Source organism: Magnolia sinica, chromosome 7 (assembly GCF_029962835.1).
Source record: "Magnolia sinica isolate HGM2019 chromosome 7, MsV1, whole genome shotgun sequence".
Taxonomy (NCBI): Eukaryota; Viridiplantae; Streptophyta; class Magnoliopsida; order Magnoliales; family Magnoliaceae; genus Magnolia; species Magnolia sinica.
Window position 1 is genome coordinate 77,209,753 of NC_080579.1, and position 19,231 is coordinate 77,228,983.

Consider the following 19,231-nt stretch of genomic DNA (forward strand, 5'->3'; position numbering starts at 1 on the left):
CTTCTCCCACAATGAGAAAGAGGAAGGGAGATAGTGGGTCGCCTTGACGAATGCCTCTTGAACTCCTAAAGAATCCTTTCGGGGTTCCATTAAGAAGGATGGAAAAGTAGGCCGACCCAAGACATTCTCCAATCCACCCACGCCATTTCTCACCAAAGCCCATATGCCCCATCATATATTGCAAAAAATCCTAGTCCACATGGTCGTAAGCCTTTTCAATGTCCATATTGCAAAAAATAGACTAAGAACCATCTTTGTGGCTAGAATCCAAACATTCGTTAGCAATGAGCGCACAGTCAATAATCTGTCTCCCTGGAATGAATGCACTCTGATGACTTGATATAATCTTCCTGATGACCATCTTCAAGCGGGAAGCCATGACTTTTATCAGAATTTTATAAGGGCCCCCTAATAGACTGATGGGTCTAAAATTGTTGAAGGAACTTGCACCCGGAACTTTTGGGATAAGCGCAATGAAGGAGGCCCCCAAACCTTTAGACAATCCACCCCTTTCATGAAACTTGTTGAAAAATAACATTATGTCTTCTTTGATGACCTCCCAGAAAAACATATAGGAGCAAATGGGGAAACCGTCGGGGCCTGGGGCCTTGTCACTGCCTAAGGAATCAACGGCCAATCTGACTTCTTCAATTGTAAAAGGAGCTTCTAAGGCTTTGGTGTCTTCAGCCAACAGACAATCCATCTGAAGGTGGTCCAAATGCGGCCTCTCCCAGCGATCTTTCGTAAGCAATGATCCGAAATACGCGATTGCTTCCTCCGTTATTTCATCTTTATGTTTAGTACGTCGACCATTCACGGAGATGCTGCTGATTTTATTTTTCCTGGCATGCATACTGGCTATACTGTGAAAGTATCTAGAGTTTTTATCTCCCTCCTTAAGCCACTTGGCACGAGATCTTTGTTTCCAGGCAATTTCGTTTTCAAGCACTCTGGCAGATAGAGACTGGATCAACTGAATTCTTTTGGACAGGATCTTAGTGGACATGAGACCAACTTCAGCTCCCGCATCTATCGCCTGCAGATCAACCATGATCGAAACCATTTTCAAATCTCTTTTGGAGAGGACTGCCTATTTCCATTGCCTTAGCTTCTCCTTCAGCATTCTGAATTTACTGCTTAACCTATAACTTGCAAAACCTGCAACTTGAAAATCACCCCACCAATCCGATATCAATTGAAAAAAACCATCAATATTTAACCAGGAGGATTCGAATCTGAAAGGTTTCGGGCCCCAAGTATATTCATCTGTCGACAACATTACCGGACAATGATCAGAAGTAGTTCTCAGAAGGGCGGTCTGAGAGACGGAGGGAAGCCATTCCAACCAATCTGAAGAAACAAGAAATCTGTCCAATCTGGAGAGGAAGGCACTCAATCTACCGTTTGTCCACGTAAATCTGGAGTTGAGGAGAGGGAGATCAACCAGTTCCTGGACATCAATCTAGCTTGAGAAAGAATGCATCGTAGGCGACAGTTTCCTACCATGAGATTTTTTCTTCTGCATATCTGATGATGTTAAAGTCTCCAGCGAAACAGCAAGGGCCTGAAAATTTCAGCCTAGAGGCGGTCAGTTCTTCTCAGAAATCAGCCCTTCTGGGATCAATGGTTGGGCCATAAACAGAAGAGATGAGGCACTTCTGATTAGATGATATATCAGAGAGGATAACTGAGACCGAAAAAATCCCAGACCATGAATTCACCAGCTTCCATTGGGAAGATTTCCATGCTATCAAGATACCTCCAGCACTACCGGTAGCATCTAACGCACCCATTTGATGTCTGCGGCCTTCACCCATAATTCTGTCGTTAAAATTCTGAACCTTTGTTTCTTGGAGGTAGATGATATCTGGATGACGAGAACTGCAGGAGTCTTTGATCAACCTTCTCTTTTGCTTTGACCTCACCCCCCTAACATTCCAGGAGATGATCTTCATTGGAGAACTAGACTGCCCCGAGTACCCTGGCGCTCAACCATCTTGGCAAATTCCGACACAGAAACCGTAGAAGAAGCAAGGCACTGAAGCTCTCTGTTGCTACATGATTTGGACAAGCGATTTTTGGGAGATCTCGTGGCACAGAGAGGTCTTCCATGAGCTTCCACGCACTAAAACAGAGCGATGTAGTCTTCTAGACGATCCCCGAAGGATAACCCTACGGCCCTGCCTACGTGGCCAATAGCATCTTTAATGCATTTCTTCTTCTGGATAGTGTTGATAAGGATAGCTTTGCACTCGTTATCTGCCGACTTCTTATCCATAAGAATCCCCTGCTCGGTAGAGGTACCGATCCGAATCTGGAGCGGTTCCGCTTCAATAACCCGATCGCCTATATCTTCCTGGACGAGGGTAGAAAGAGCTTGATCAGATATCGTGTCGTAGGAAGCAGGAGGAGGAGGGGAATCGAGAGAATCCGGGTTCTCCGAGTTGCAGGACTAAATATCAGAATCCCTCATATCTACACTCTCGTTGAAATGGAGGTTAAGATCGGATGGGTGGCTCCGACTATAAGAAGTGTTAAGACTAGAGAGAGATGAGTTTCCCAGCTCCATGGCCTACTGGATCAAAGGAGAACTCCACACCATCGTGGCTTTATCGGAAAGGCGAAAGGTAACACCTGGCACGTTAGGGGCCACAGAAATCAGCCTACGGTCCAGATGTGGGTCAGGGCTAGGGGATAAGTTAAGATTAAAAGCCCGATCCGATTCCACTTGAGGTCCCGACCTGAGAAGCGCTGCTGGGCCCGGATCTGAGTCAGACCCAATAGATAAACTTGGGCCATTAGTCTCTACAGGGCCAACTGTCGATATTTGGTTGTCCGACTCGGCACGTGTCTCCATTCGAAGAGTAGAGGAGGCATGGTTTTCCATCCCGGAGGACGTGGTGGACCTAGGAGGGCTTGGAAGGCGCTCGATCTGCCCGGGGGGGGGGGGGATTGGGACTGTGGGCGCACCGCGTGTCACATAGTCTGATGGGGGTCTGACTGAAGTGGCTGTAGGTGGGGGGATCGAGATATCTGCAGGGTTGGGGGCATGTGTCATTATGGAGATTGTTCCACATGTCAAGTGAGTTGACAGAGGATTGACGCTACCATCATGAGCGCTAGCTGTCGTGATGATTCGGTTCTGTGCTTCGTGGGAACACTGGAGTTGGAACACCATACCATCGTCTTCAATGACGTCGGGAACGGAGGAAGATGACCCTGGTTCTTTCGTCTTCCACAGGTCGCCCCACCTAGGAATCGGCTCATTAATAGCCTCCCTTTGAACAGGCAGACAGAGCCTTTTGTTGTTGACGATAACTACAATATGGGGAGGAAGACAATCCCCTTTGTTTCTTCGAACACGAGCTCTGATGACGGCCATTTCCTCATCGATCTTGGTTTTGGGATCTAGTTCCATGAAAGAGCCCACCATTGATGCAGCGGATATAAAGAATTCATCATACCATAATTCAAGAGGAATGACCCAGATGGGGATCCACACCTCCTCCATGCGGAAATAAGAAAATTCGTTCCACCTTTGAACCTTCCGAACCGGGCCTTTTGTATGCAGAACACCTGCCATGACCAGAAGGTCCAGGTTAACACCCGGGGCTGGTTTGATCCATAACTCATTGTAGCCAATAGGTTTCAAGATATAGGCGGAAGGCTGGATTCTGCAGCAGTCGTCAATCCATCTTCTGACTTGAGGGATCGAGGCACCCTCTTTAGTTATCACCACAACCATGTCTTCCATATCCTTTCTAGCGCGAGCAAAGGAATCCTGGTTTACCCGCAGCACCTGCTCCGGACCCGTAATTGGTGCATCGTGCGCGTTGAAGTTCTGATTCCCTTCCTTGTCTCCTGTCTGATGAAACTTAGACTGCTGAGAAGATGATGAACCGAGCAACGCGTCTTTGAAAGAACTTCCTCCGTTAGTCTTACAGGGGCTATGAAGAGAGTTTTGCCTAATCGTACCCTTAGAGTTCGCAGCCTTATCGGGACCGATGTTCTTCTGATTCCGTTTTGGTCCATATTTAGCCCTTTGGACCAGTAGCGGCGCACCACCGAATCTTTCTTCGTGTAGCATCTGTATCGCTCTCAACTGCTCCTCTGACCCCAGTCTTATCAGCATAAAACTTCTAAATAGGCCATTTTTTCTGTCCCTGGGCATGACAACATACATCATTGTGCCAGCCCGACCAAACACTCTCCTTAGATTGATGGGGAACCATCCTTCTGGAAATCCTTTAACGAATAGAGTCGGATAACTTGCAACAAATCTGGTTTTACGAACCACCCGCTTCCCATTACCCTTTCTACGAGCAACTTCTTGCCATCTATCCGAAGACTCCTCGTCTAGCTGCAGATTCGGGATCTTGATCTCATGAACTTCTGAGATGGGGTTTTTGGAAATAGAATCTTCGCCCTCTCTCGCCAAAAGCTCTCGTCCGCGCGGTGGTTGGGGAGTCATGCATGTTTGTATGATGAAATGCATGTTTGGATGGATGGATGGATGGATTTGGGTGCGTGCGCGCGTGTACGCATGGATGGATGGATGGATTATGCATGTGTGTTTGTATGTATGTGCATGCATAAATGGATGGTTGGATCGATGGATGGATCCACCATTTTCCCTATGTTTCCCCAATGTTTCCCTGAGTCAACGATACATGCTTTTAGGCCCCATTAAAGTGAAACTTATTATTTGATTCTTAAATACGCAAATATGCATATTTTTCGCTATTATTTGATTCTTAAATATGTAAATGTGTATTTTAGCATCTCCTGAAGTGTCACTGAAAAATTGCATCGTTTTCCTTATGTTTCCCCAATGTTTTCCCGCATTTATGTGAATCGGCAATATTATCGATGATAATGATGTTGTTGCTGTATCCTTGGCCAACGAATCTTGTAGCGATATTGATACTTTGAACACTGCTTGTATGAAGTGTCCAACTTGCTGGAGTCGAGTTCTTTCCAACCGGGGGGGAATGATGTTGGCTCACGTCTCACAATAGGTCCCAACATGTGCTGATTTGGATGTTTTGTTGATAGATTCAAGGCCTAAATAACAAGAATTACAATTTACTATTCATGGAAGATATGGGGGCTGATTTAAATTATTTCCTAGATTTTCTTTTACTATTATCAGGCTTGTTGCCATCTTATTAGGTAGATTAGATTGATTTGAAATTAATTAAGATTGGTTTGAAATCAATTTGATAGTTAGGGGATTTTCATTAAAGATTCATGAGGATTGTCTTTAGAGTCTATAAAAGGGGTGGTGTTGTAGGAGGTAGGCATTCCAAATTTTCTGAGTGTGAGTTTTCAAGTACCGTAAGAGAAGAAGTTTGATATCAATAAAGTTATTTCTCGCTCTCTACTCAGATATTCCTGTGGGTATGCTCTTATCCGTTTCTTTGCGATTCAAGTGTCTAGACCATATTGACTCAATAACTTGGTTGCACCGTCTTGGTAGTTGACGAAATGATTTTTCAGATAAGTAAACCCTTCTTGCATCTCACTTAATTGACATCCCACCAGTCCTCCACGGCATTGTATTTGGCTGTCAGGATCTGCTTCAGAAGACGAGCTTCCTTGTTGCCAATCCTCCACCACCTTTTGGCAAGCAAAGCATTGTTGACTTCTCGAATTGGTCTGATGCGGGGACCTTTGTATGCAATAGCCTTGAACACAATTTTGGCAAGCAAAGCGGCATTGACTTCTGAAATTGGTCTGATGACCTCCGTGTATGATAGGATTGCACACATCTAGGCAAGCCATCGGATGAAACCTGTGACTGCATTGCCTATTATTCCATAGGAATTGCTTTTGAATGGATTCGAGTATGGCAACAACTTTGATGGCCATTTGAACAGGGACAGGAGATGAATTGGCATGTTTGTTAGAACTGCTTTAGTTGAGTATATCTTTCCTCTCCGCAGCAAAACTTGCCCTTCCAAGCCCGACTTGTGACTACACTGCTCTCACTGCATCTCAAGCTTCCACTGCTGGTTTGGGGGCTCCCAAAGGCATATCCAATGGCAGAATGGGGAGAGTAACAATATCGCAACCCACTGGTTCAGCAATAATCTTGACTTCTTGGCTCTCCATATTAATCAGACAGGGACTATTTGACAAATTATCCTAAAGCTTGGATACCACCTCAGAACACCAGAGAATAACCTCGAATTGCTAGGCTTCTAAGCTAGATGTTGAGCTGAACAGCATGGTATTTACTACGTGCTAGATGTTCGTGCTAGGGAAGGGGATATCATCTATGGACATGCCCTTGGTGAGGCTAGAAGCAGCCGCTTTCTCCAACATTTTATCAAGAGCTTCGGCTACGATATTGAACAAAAACGGGGACAGGGATCCCCCTTGGCAAATGCCCCGGGTGCTCTTAAAGAAACCCACAGGAGTGCCATTGATTAGGATTGAGAACCATGTTGAGGTAACACTTGCTCTTATCCATCACCTCATCTTTGAGCAAGCGCAATTGTCGTCGTTGTCATCATTATCATCATCTAAGCCTTATCCCAATTAGCTGGGGTCAGTTACATTAATCCTGTTCTGTGTTCGGATTCATTATGAAATTATGGCATAAGTTTGGTGCTGGCTGCCAACCTGATGCCCTCCTTTATCCAGGCTGGGGGACTGACAATGGAGGAATAGTTTGCATCTCTGTCAATTATCCCTCTTCCATGGAATTCGTCAAACATCTTAATGATGTCATCCGGGCTGGGGACTGGCAATGAAGGAATAGTTTGTATTTTGAAGGAAGTACAGAAAATGCTAATAAAAGGCTAGGGGGAACCCATCTGGTCTTGGGGCGAATCACCTTTTAGGCTGAAAATTGCCTGTTTCACCTCTTTTTCTATTGACTTCGCCTTCATTGGGGGAAACCTATCAAACCATAACCCACTCATGAATGTCTAGAGGGGAAGTCTTCTGAACACATCTGCCAGTAGAATTCTACTATAGATTGTTTGATTTCTTCCTTACATGTTGCCAACTTTGATCGACGATATCTGGTTAGAACCTTTTTCCAGCACTTGCATTTTTCTGAAAGAAGGTGGTATTCTTGTCCCCCCTTTGGATCGATTTGGACTGTAATTTCTGTCTCCAATGGATTTGCTCCTTTCATAGAATGGCTTCCAACTTGGTCTTTGCCTCATCTTTCTTTGCAATTTCTTTGGGGAAGAGAGAGACCTCCTCAAATCTGTCCAGAATAGCTATTTTCTTCATCATCAGACCTTTGGATGCTTTCAAATCTCCAAGAATCTCATTGTTCCGGACCCTAAGATTAGTTTTGAGAAGCTTAATCTTGGAGTCATACTTCTTCCAGCCGTGGCTTTCATTGCAAAAGAGTCTCACTCCCATCAGGACTTGGCCAATGTAAAGATGCCGGGATGTTGCAACAATATTTTTTTTGAAGCAGTTAGGTCTTTGGCCCCGGATTCCAGCATAGAAACCAAACAAATTGGCTTGTAATCCGAAACAGGCCTAGGGAGGGCCTTCTAAAAACCCTCTGGAAACAGATCTCCCCACTTTATGTGGACCATGAATCTGTCTAGCTTACTCATAGAATTGACCAAGTGCATATCACTTCTTGGAGCGGAAAATCTAATAGCTGCCTTCTATGGAAGAAAATATCGAAGCGCCTCACGCTTGTCATAGTCTGCGACCCACCCTTTTCATGATAAGACCTGATACATTCAAGCCTCCATCTATGCACAATGGGACATCCCATCAGCTAGGAATTTGATCTAAGTCTGCATAGAGCCTGGTCTTTGGCACAGGTTGTCATGAACGCACACCGCTGACGGGCACCGCCTTGAACCCATTTGCAAGATCTAAACAGAATAGACAACATACATTGAGGGGATATGAAATCAATCTTTGACTGTATTGAAGAGTTCCAGATCTGCATGCCCCTGGACCTGCTTACCAATGTTGTCAAAATCAAAATCATATCATAAATTGTATCATAAATCGTTATAGGAATAAAATCATATCGAATTGCAAATTGTATGTAAATCATAAGATTTTTACTAATTTTCTAAAAGAGAAAATATGAAAATATGAATAAATCAGAAAAATAAAGTAGACTAATTAATAATCCATTTTGCATCAAATATGCATTAAGAAAGGTATTACAGATCATGAGATTTTCATTGTCTGTTGTGTCATAATAAAATTCAAATCACTCCACTATCATTCACCATCATCTAAGCATTATCCCAACTAATTGGGGTCCATTAGTATCATTCACCATGTTCAATAACCAAAGTAATGCCTAGAGTGGGGGGATTTCTGCTGGAATTAATATGATATTCCTTTCTTGGGTGTTCTCCACCCAAGTTTCAAGAAACAATGCTTTCAAGCTGCCCCTGATATTTTGGACATCATTCTCTCTTAAGGTATCTAATGCATCTGCATTGAAGTCCAATCCATGAAAATAAGCGACATCCTCTCGAATCCCACACTTTCTGGTTGGAGAACCTGTATAGATGCCAGTTTACTAGAAATCTCAAGAGCATTCTAACCCATCCCTGTTATGCATCCATTTTATCCATTCTACCAACTCTGTGCCATAAGTGTGTGGTACTGCTGCTCTGTGCTGGCCTCTTTTGCTAGCCGGTGGGATGCTGCTGCATCATACTTATATTTTTTTTGGAGCCGCTTGTTGCTCTCTTTGAGTTTTCTAATTTGTTCCAGTGCTGTCTGAGAATCCCTTTGTAATCTGTCACAATTTGGTCATTAGCGGCCTGCTTGGTTGGCAATAAAATCTTATTCTTACCTTCCAAAAAAAAAACCTCGGAAAGGAAAATTGCTATTTGGTAAGTGGCCAAGAAATTTATTCTTAACGATGAAAAGATAGCAATGTTTCACGTTCAACAAGAAAAAGGCCACATATTCGATGGCTGTTATCTTTCAACCCGGAGGATTTTTGGTGCATGGGCGTGGGTCTTCTTGTACAGACCGAAAGCCCGAACAACGATGTCCAAACAACCCTTTCCAGCATTTTATCATTCCTCCGGGGGAATGAATAGTTTCTAGTTGAGTGTTCCAAAAGAGAAGAAGAAAGGAGTACATAAGGATTCTAGGAGACCTGTTTATAGGATATTTATAATTACAACTTAGGAATATTGGTTTGTTATCAAGTACAATGCCCCAACTATTTGCCAACCATTTTCCGTTTCTATGAAATGAATGCTTCCGGTTTCCATTTTCCTAGTTTTTGAGGATATGGGATACCTTGCGCAATGCTGCTGAAAGCCTGAAACAATCTGAATCTTGTTTTTGTCATGTTCTTAGACAATCGAGTTCCATTACGTAGTTTTTATACTCTATTTCGGCCTCTCCTGTGTGGCTCTTTAGAAACTTAGATTCATATATACACACAGATTGATCGTTTCATCTTTAACAATGGCTAATGAATTCAGTTTTTTTTTTTTTTCCTTCTGATTGTGAATAGTTTTCTATAGTTTAATGTGTACTGATTGCAATGAATAGGTTTGAAGTGTTTATCTGGTTATGATTGGTGCATGCCATTTCATTCGTGGTATTATTGGCTAAACATCTTTACTCTTTGGTTAACTTCTGCAGCAAATTCAAAGACATCTTTGATGAGGATTATTTCATCAGTACCTTGAAAAATGATCTGCGGGTGGTTAGTAAACTGCCTAGTTATATAATGGAAAGATTTGATCACAATATGAGCAACGTCCATAACTTCAAAGTAAAGGCTTGGTCTCCTATCATGTATTACAAGGATACAGTTCTTCCAAGGCTACTTGAAGAACGGTGAGTTCAGGACTTGTGGCAGCTTAATGCTGATACATATTGAAATGATACATGGCTTCAACTTTGTTGGAGGGATGCTTTACATTCAGGAGTTTGTTTGTTTTTTTGTTTTCAACAAAATGTATGAGTTTGCAGAATGCTAAGTCCCATCACTACTGGGAAAAAGTGACCAGTACTGTGCTGATTGGTCCACCTAGGCAAGGGCAGCCTTGCTTAAGTGGACCTATAAGCATGAAGCTGGTCACACTTTACCAATCGTGCAATTGGTCCTAGCATTAACCGAGAAGATGGGAGAATTCTATGCTTATATGGCTGCATGATTTTTTTGGTCACCTTGTGTTAGATGTTTATAGTACAAATCAAAACTCATGATCCTTTGATAGGAAGAACCCGAGCATTGACATGCAATTTTGTTGCCTGCTAAAACAAGCCCAGATACATCTCAGCGACACATTGCGCCTGTGTAGGCCAGCCCATGCACCTAAAATTAGCTCTATGTGCCTCCACCATATCATGAACATCCAAAGAGACCCTTTGCGCTAGGCGCAAAGCTCCTTGCGCTTGTCTGCTAAGGCACATGTGCCAAGGTATTCTGTAATGGTAACAGTGGTAGTAATGACTATCAATCTTACCATTATGAAAAGGGTTGTAATGGCTGTTATGGTCTTTAAAAAAAACTGCATCAGCCTTGTAACGGCCATTATGGGGCTGTTATATAGTTCATCTTTTTTGTAATGGCCGTTACGACCTCGTAACGTGTAACAATTACCACTGTTACTATTATGACCCTTTAACATGTAACGGTTGCCATCATTATCATTACACAACGGCCGTTACAACACACTGTGATAGGCGCCAAGCCTAAGAGTCACGCGCTTAACTCTTTACAAAATAGGCACTAGTCTGCCTGGTTCCCATGATTGCATAAAATTGAACTTCTCTCATCCAATTAGAGGTTGACACGTGTCCATAACGTGTAACAAACTTTTGGAGGGAATCAAGATCCCTCGGGACTATAAATACTTCTTAGCTTGTTATTTGAGAGGATTTCTTTTAACTACTTTCCCTCTCAAGGTTTCAAATATTGACGTTTATCTCCGAACTGAGGTGAGCCTCACTAGTCTAAACACTCCCACTCCTGCTAGGGAGGCTTTACACTAAAGTGCAAACTTCTTAGGGGAAGCCTAAGTGCTAGGCACTAGACTTCCAGGGATAGGTTTCTGCACCCAAGTGCAGACCTATTGTAGCACTTGTGCCAATCCCAGAGCTTCCTTCCTTAGCCATTGTCCAAGAACAATAGGCACTATGACATGAGATTGGTCTCTCTTGGCCCGATTCTCTATGCTAGGCACAGACGCTTAAGCACTAGGTGCTAAGGACCCTGTTAAGGTGTTCCGAAATGGTAATGGTGGCCATAATGGCCACCACCGCTACTGTTATGATACGGGCTGTAACGGCTGTTAGAGCCCTCGTATCAGTTGTTACAACCAATTTTCATTTTATGAAAAAACTGTCACAGGACTGTTACGGGGCCTTTACGGGACCATTGCGGCCGTTTTGACCCCGTAACGCGTAACGGTTATGACCAGCACCGTTATGTAACCAATTTTGAATACCTTGGACCCTGTCACTAGGTGGTAGGTGTTGTAGTTTGATGCATCTTTCATCATCTCTAGCATATGAGACCCTTGACAATGCTAGAATATCATGCTTGTGTATGCCACAAGGTTACATGGCTATCTTAAGTCGATGCCTCTCAGGATTCGTGATATGCATCATTTGCTAGTATTTGACAACCAGTTGGCTATATGAGATGCGCAAATGCTGAATACTATCACCAGTACCTCAGCCTGATTGATGTGCTAGACACTCTGAAGATGAATGATCATGGATAGGATCTTATGCATCATTTGTATTAGCTATTCTATACCATTTTACAGATTAGTTTTTTTTTTTTTTTTTATTTTTCCTTTATGGTTTTTACCTTTTAATTAAGGCCTTCTCCTCAAGGAATGTAATCAAGAGTTTGCGAGTGACTGTAGATTAGGATTTTATGCATCATTTGCATCGCCTATTCTGTACCATGTAGCATACTACTTTTTATTTTTTATTTTTACCTTTTAATCAAGGCCTTCTCCTTAAGGAATGTAATCAAGGGTTTGTGTCAGACCATAACCTGGAAGGTATTTTGTTTTCTAGATCAATGAAAGGCTCTTGACAGGGTATGTTTGGGTGCATATTGTTTATAGTGGAGTTAATAATCAAATAATATCAAACCCTTTCACAAGTTAGACATTTGTATTGAACACCAAGCAAGAGCATCTTTTTGACAAATCTGAAGAAAACCCCAGAAGCCTTTGGTTCATGATTACATTTAGGTGAACTCCTTTAATTTGCTGTTGTTAGTTTTCTGTGGTTAATGTATTTGTTAATGATTTAATACAGGTTAAAGCTTACATTTCTATGAATGGATAAATCAGGTTGATACGGATTTCCCCTTTTGCAAATCGATTGTCATTTGATGCTCCTCCAGCTGTTCAACGTCTTAGATGCTTGGCCAATTATGAAGCACTAAGGTTTTCAAGTCCCATAAAAACAATTGCTGACAAAGTGGTTGAACGGATGAAGGAACGGCGTGTAAATAATAATGGGAAATATATTGCCGTGCATCTTCGCTTTGAAGAGGTAAATATGCAACCATTCATCGCAGGAACTTGAATGTGAATTTTGGTAGTAATTTGTATTTATTTTCATCATGTATATAGGATATGGTTGCTTTCTCGTGCTGTGTATTTGATGGCGGGGAGGAAGAGAAACGTGACATGGATGCAGCAAGGGAGAGAGGTTGGAGAGGAAAGTTTACCAAGCCTGGTCGTGTTATACGGCCTGGAGCAAATAGGATAAATGGAAAGTGTCCGCTTACTCCCTTGGAGGTAACTGGTCCTTGCTTCCCTGTAATTCCATATTTCTATTTACTATTTATATTTAATGCCCATTGAAGTCTTTGAATTTTAACCCTGCAGAAAGTTTCCTGAGTTGTGCTGATTCTTTTGTAGAGGTTTGCTAGTCCCACCACCTTGTATAGCAAGCGGAATCCATTCACGTGGCCACTTCTGCAACACGGCTCATGCGTGTGTTATCCTTGCCATTTGTCAGGTGGACCCTGCCATGGGGATGCCCTGGCCCAAGAGACAGGTAGGTCTCGTCTGGTAGGACACAGTGTCGATCTTGAAACAAATGGACGAGTACGAAGAACTTGGTCACATGTACTTAAAGGCTTTAGCCATCCAATTGTTTCATACACTGTGGACCTGTGATTAGCAGCCCAATCTGATTTCTGAATTCTATTGGCGTGCCTACAACATTGGATTTTCCACATGTGCCATGCTTGTATGGTGTTTGGGCTATACATACTGGTGGGCTTAGTGAACCTCTTCCTTAACTCATACCAGATTCCCGAGCCAACCTCATGTTGTATTGGTTCATTTCAAGCATGCAACGTAAAAAAAAAAAGAGGACATTTTATTTTAAGGAGACAACAGTGAACTGCTTGTGTCATTGAGCAGTGATTACCTCGTTACCAGGTCATAGTTCAGAAAAGAAGCTGGATGCAAGTTTTAAGGTATTGGTGATGATAAATAATTCTTGAGGAGTTGATTGACGCATGGTCATCCGGCCCATTTCAGATTAGAGGGCACATTTCAGGAAGATGGTCCTGTATGCAATTTTTTTTTTTTTTGGGGATAATGGAAAGAAAGTAATGTTAGAATCTTCAACAACGAGCAACTGTTGGTAGATTTGACCAAGGTAGATTTCAACATTAGCATTGGAGGGGATGTCCTCTTCGGAGGTGGCCAGCGTTTGGAAGGTATGGATTTGTGATGGGGCAGTTAAAAAGAGGGATAAGGCCAAATGGATGCCCTCTAGGCCAACATGTGCGAAATTGGATGTTGGTAGGTGCTCCTTGGGAAATTTGGGTATCTGAGAGATGGGTGGTGTGTTGAGAGATGATAGAGGGGAGTTGTGTTGTTATTAGGTTCTTGTGGGAAGATTGGTTCGGTTGAGTCAAGTTTGTTTGCACTAGGAAAGGATAATGCATTTTCTCTGCCTCTTATCTCCTTGAAGATTACTATTGAAGGGGATGCTGTGAATGAGTTTCATGGATAATCTTTCGAGGATATCTTAAGGGAATGGAGTGGAAGAGGCTCAAAGGGGCAAATCTAGTTATGCTTTGATATTGATATTTTCTTTTTTACTTTTTTTTTTTTGGTGGCTAGTGTATCATGTCAAGGTATTTACAAGAGGATCAGTAGTGCGTCGGATAGCCTTTTATCGTGTATCCCTTTTCTTTTCCACCTAAATTTCATCTCTACTGAATGAAAAAGAATGTCTTTTTGTGGGCCGTGGATGACGTGCTAGGGCTATGGAGGTTTGAGGGGTGTGTTATGGATTTTTTATTTGAAGAGTGACAAAAAATTTATTAGAAAAGTCCACCCTAGCAATGGTTGGGCGGGAAAAGATTATGGACATTGGAAAAAAAGAAAGATTATAGACATCGACGGGTTCTATTCGAGAAGCCCATCCCATCACTTCCATTGAAATCTTCCTCACCGCCTCATCGATATAACTGCTCCTATTCTTGAAGCAATAATCATTTCTTTCCCCCCAAATTACGCACCACATAACTATGAGAATGAGATGCCAAACCATATTGCCCTCCTTCCCAATCCCTCTCCCCCATGTCAGGCCCACAGAAGGCTGTTGACATTGCTCGACATCATCCACAAGATTTTGAAATGAGTGAAAGTGTTCCGACACTTTTTGAGTAAAGGAGCAATGGATAAACTAGTGACCAATCGTTTCTGCCTCATTCATGCATAAGACGCGGATGTTGGGGAGGATTATAGATCTCTTTTGGAGGTTATCAATAGCCAACACCCTTCTCCCCACCAACCAAACAAAGGCCGCTACTTTGGAGGGGGCACCACAGTGCTAGAAGAACAAAGCGTGACCTAGCTTCGTTGTGACTGATGATTTGTGAACCAAGCTATAGAAAGACCGAAATGAAAAACGACCCGAGCTATGAGCGTGCCACACCATCGAGTTTAATGCAGGACAATTAATCACTTGCTCTAAAAGCTCGAATTGTTAGAGCATGGCAAATTAATCCCTTTATCTCATAGCCCAGGCCCCAAATCCATGGGTTAGGTTCTCGGTCGAACCCTCCTCGTGGGCCTCAAATCCATGGGCTCTGTCTCACACGAGCCACTGCCTCCACGGGCCCCAAATCTATGGGTTATGCGGGCCATCCACCCGGAGTGTGCCCCTGCATCCCACAGGTCACCCCACTCGAGCCTAGTGTGAAAAAATGCTCCCGCATTAATCACTCTCGGTGAGGAGTCTCGAACACGAGACCTCCTGCTCTGATACCAATTTGATGTAGGATAATTAACCACTTGCTCTAAAAGCTCGAACTGTTAGAGCATGACAAATTAATCCCTTTGTCTTATAGCCCAGGCCCCAAATCCATGGGTTAGGTCCTCGGCCGAACCCTCCTCGTGGGCCCCAAATCCATGGACTCGGCCTCACACGAGCCACCTGCCTCCACGGGCCCCAAATCCATGGGTTATGCGGGCCACCCATCCCGAGTGTGCCCCTGCATCCCACAGACCACCCCACTCGAGCCCGGTGTGAAAAAATGCCCCCACATTAGAGTCCTTCACACACAATTGGGTGATGGCCTTCCAATTGGGCCAAAAGCTTGATAAAGCCACCAACTTCCTCATTCGATAGGTCCCTACGACTTGGAGGCGACCAGGCCACAAAAGTGCCATAGGTGGTGAAACAGTGAGTTATCGTCATATTCCTCTTTAGAGACAAGCAAAACTCTTCTTGATAGCCTTCCTCCACACCACACATCCTCCCAAGAGTGGACATGCCTACCATACCCAAGCGGGATGGACACCTTATGAGCTTAGGGGTCAATGAGAAAACCACCTTCTAAATACCAGATGCATTTTATAGCGAAGAATCCTCACTCCCCATCCCCTCATGATGTAGAGTGGGTGGCGGATACTTTCATGTCCAAGATGGACTAGAGAAGGTCCAATTGGAGGCGGAGGTGATCCGAACCGTTAGAACCTTACAATAGGTGTATCTCGCAAACCGGAATGAGTTACTCGACGTACCATATATGATTTTGGGGCAGGGGAAGCTACTTTAGCAAACCAACCTGGCTACATCGGGTTGCCCAAGCCAAATTTGCGAGATTCCATCAGATCGACGGTCGAAAATCCATTTTATTTCCGTTTTTACTATTTATAGTAAGTTTTAGTTTTATTATAACTCTTCATCCTTTGAGCTTTAGGAGTTGTGTCCAACATGAAAAGTGCTTAGAAAAATTAGGAGAATAACGTGGTTAAGTATCAGTATTTAAAGGTTTGTAAATTCGTTTTTATTATCTACTAATGAAATTCCAAAATTTCTAGAACTTATTTCTATTGTCTTATTTTCTTTTGTGGATTCGAGGAACCTCTGTGAGGAATCCAGAAAAGCTTCGTGGATTCGGAGTAGTTATTCCCCAGAGGAAGACGGTGCTCGACCTCAACACGTCCTTCCCTACGTTACCTCACCAGAGTGCCATACTTAATGGCTATGTCCTCTCTCCTCATTCTTCCCTCTTCTGTGCCATACCGCCCCAACCACTTAAATAAAAGTGCTAAGTTCATGGTTCCCAACACCCTTATATTTGCTCAACCTTCCCTCACAGGCTATCATGCCTCTTCCCACCTAAGGAGATGAAATTTTTGTTAATCTTCTACCCCCCTCTAGAAGAAGTCATGCCTCAACTTCTCTAACCTAACCAGAATTGAATGGGGACACTTGCATTTTTTATTTTTTATTTTTCAAAATTTTAAGAAAATCATAAAAATTCTTATGATTTACGACATGATTTGCGATCGCATACAATTTGACCCTTGTTGCTATTTGTGATATGATAACGATTTTGACAACACTGGGTTCCTCCAATCAAGCTAATGGGCCCAAAGCTTTTTAATCTATTTGCCTGTTCAACCTTTGGAATATTGGTCATGAATGACGCCCCTTACTCAGAAGATACGCGACCCCTCTTGAAGAACTCCACAATGAAATCCACCACGTCACCCTTCAGCACGCTTCAAATAGACTGCCAAAAAAATAAGAGCTATGGGATAGCCATATGGGCCTGGGGCCTTATCTCTTCTCAATGAATCCACAGCTTCATTCATCTCTTTCTCTGAAACTGACTTTTTGAGAGATTCTGCATCTACATCCGACAAGTGACTAAAACCTATATTATCTAGCCATGGCTGCTTCTAGTTCTCCCTTATAAGCAACTTCCTATAAAATTGCCAATGGTATCACTGATGTTCGGCTTCTCTTCTACTCTTCTGCCATCCACCGCTGGACTACTGTTCTTGTTGTTACTTGCCCTCACACTAGCGATATTGTGGAAAAACCACGTGTTTTTTTAAAACTTCTCTAAGCTAAATGACTCTCAAGAGTTGTCTCCATTTAATCTCTCCCTCTTTGAGCCAATTAGAGTAATCTAAAGATTGCTCGAGGCACTTCTTTCTCTCAGCTTTTGACAGCTTGTCCTTCTCTTCCTTTACATTCAAGGCATGGATGTCCTTATGAATGTTGGCCAGCTCAGCCTCCCGAACCTGAAAACCTCCTTTATTTTTATTTTTTCAACTTGTCTTTGAGCAATTTGAGCTTCTGATGTAATCTGAATCCTACGAAACCTTCTACCTCAAATGACTCCCATCATTCTTTTACTAGTACCACAAATCCATCAACTTCCATCCACAAACTCAAATCTAAATGCTTAGGGCCCCAACTCTCCTGATCAACCTCCAACAAAATTGGATGGTGATTAGAGTCTTCTAGGAAGATCCTTCAGCAGCTAACAGTTACCTCTCCAACCATTCAGGGAAACCGAGAATCTGCTGAGATGCAACATAATAGCTTTATCCTTCCCATTCGTCCAAGTAAATCTAGTGCCCCTATCAGTAAATCTACCATTTCATGCCTTTGGCCCCAGCTAGCTAACTCTTTCATTCTTCGAGTGATGCGACTACCTTCAGACTTCTCATGGGTGTCACCACTGATGCACCACCTCATCCTCCAGTTTTCCTGAATGCAGTTCAGCTCCTCCCACAGCCGCGCTCTTTCGTCTAGTGTGTGTAGATAGGGATTGCCGTTGCTTGTTTGGGAGGTTGGGAGCTCGTGCTCTATTGTTCCACTTCCATGGGATGCCAACAAGGTGGCCAATAGGGTTGCTAGAGAGGGAGTGATGAGGGGATCAGTTGTTATTGGCCCCTTGGATGATTTTTTCTGCCGTTCTCGTAACTCTGGCCACCTTTCCAAACAAGGCTTTTCTTTCTTTCTTGATTGATTTGTTGAGCGTGCACACACACACACACACACACACACACACACACACACATATGTTATTTGGGACATTGGACATCTTTTTCTGTCTACTTTCAATTTTGAGGTTACTTGTATTATCACAGGTGGCTAGCTGTAGTGAATCTAGTGATTGGTGTTAATTGATGTGCTTGTTCCTTCAATATGTACTGGTTCCTTGGACTGCAGTTCTTACGCTTTTGTTTGTTGATTGCATAATTCTGATATTTTGTCACAAGGCAATACTATTGGGTGCAGAAAAGTTACCAGCGTTGTATATTTCATAATCATCTAATGACTAATAAACTAGAATGAATCTAATAAGAACTTTCTCTTTATCATTTTGAAAAGTTAGGTATAAAATTTGATTAGTCCAACATAAGATTATTGTATAGACGAATTATGAAATGTCTCGAAACATCAACAACGGATGGGCCGAAAAGTCTGTGTAAGGAGCAGTCTAGCATTAAGCTCTGGAAAGCCATGCAAGTGAACATAAGAATTCGCACACTCCATTTGACATGCATGCTCGCTTACACTGGAATGAATATTCTGGCTAATACCCAAGGATACTTATGCTGTTAATTGTCAGTTTATATCAATTAACTTGCCTTTGTGTTTTATGGCTTTTGTTGAATTCATCATCATCTGCTAGGATTTTTGGAGCATTTTCTCATTCTTGCTTTACTTTTGTGCTTCAGGTTGGTCTGATGCTTAGGGGCATGGGCTTTGGTAATGAAACATCCATTTATTTGGCATCGGGAAAGATTTACAGGTCAGAGCAAAATATGGCCCCTCTTCTTGAAATGTTTCCCCTTTTACAAACTAAAGAGACTCTAGCATCAGCTGATGAACTTGCCCCATTTAAGGTATGCATGTTTGTCTGACCGCCAACTTCAGGAGTTTGTTTTGAAACATGCTGATACTTTGGACGCAATCTGAAAATTCATTGCGTTAACTTTGAGTTACT

At 42.8% G+C, this 19,231-nt stretch overlaps 1 protein-coding gene across 1 annotated transcript in view; it reads left to right on the forward strand.

The window, feature by feature from the left end:
* Window positions 1-19,231, forward strand: part of LOC131251471 (protein ESMERALDA 1) — a 39,585-nt gene that overhangs the window by 15,227 nt on the left and 5,127 nt on the right. Inside the window, exons 5-8 of the mRNA XM_058252191.1 lie at window positions 9,613-9,810; window positions 12,291-12,495; window positions 12,576-12,743; window positions 18,963-19,130. Coding sequence (XP_058108174.1) covers window positions 9,613-9,810; window positions 12,291-12,495; window positions 12,576-12,743; window positions 18,963-19,130 — 739 coding nt within the window. The remainder of the gene's footprint in view (window positions 1-9,612; window positions 9,811-12,290; window positions 12,496-12,575; window positions 12,744-18,962; window positions 19,131-19,231) is intronic.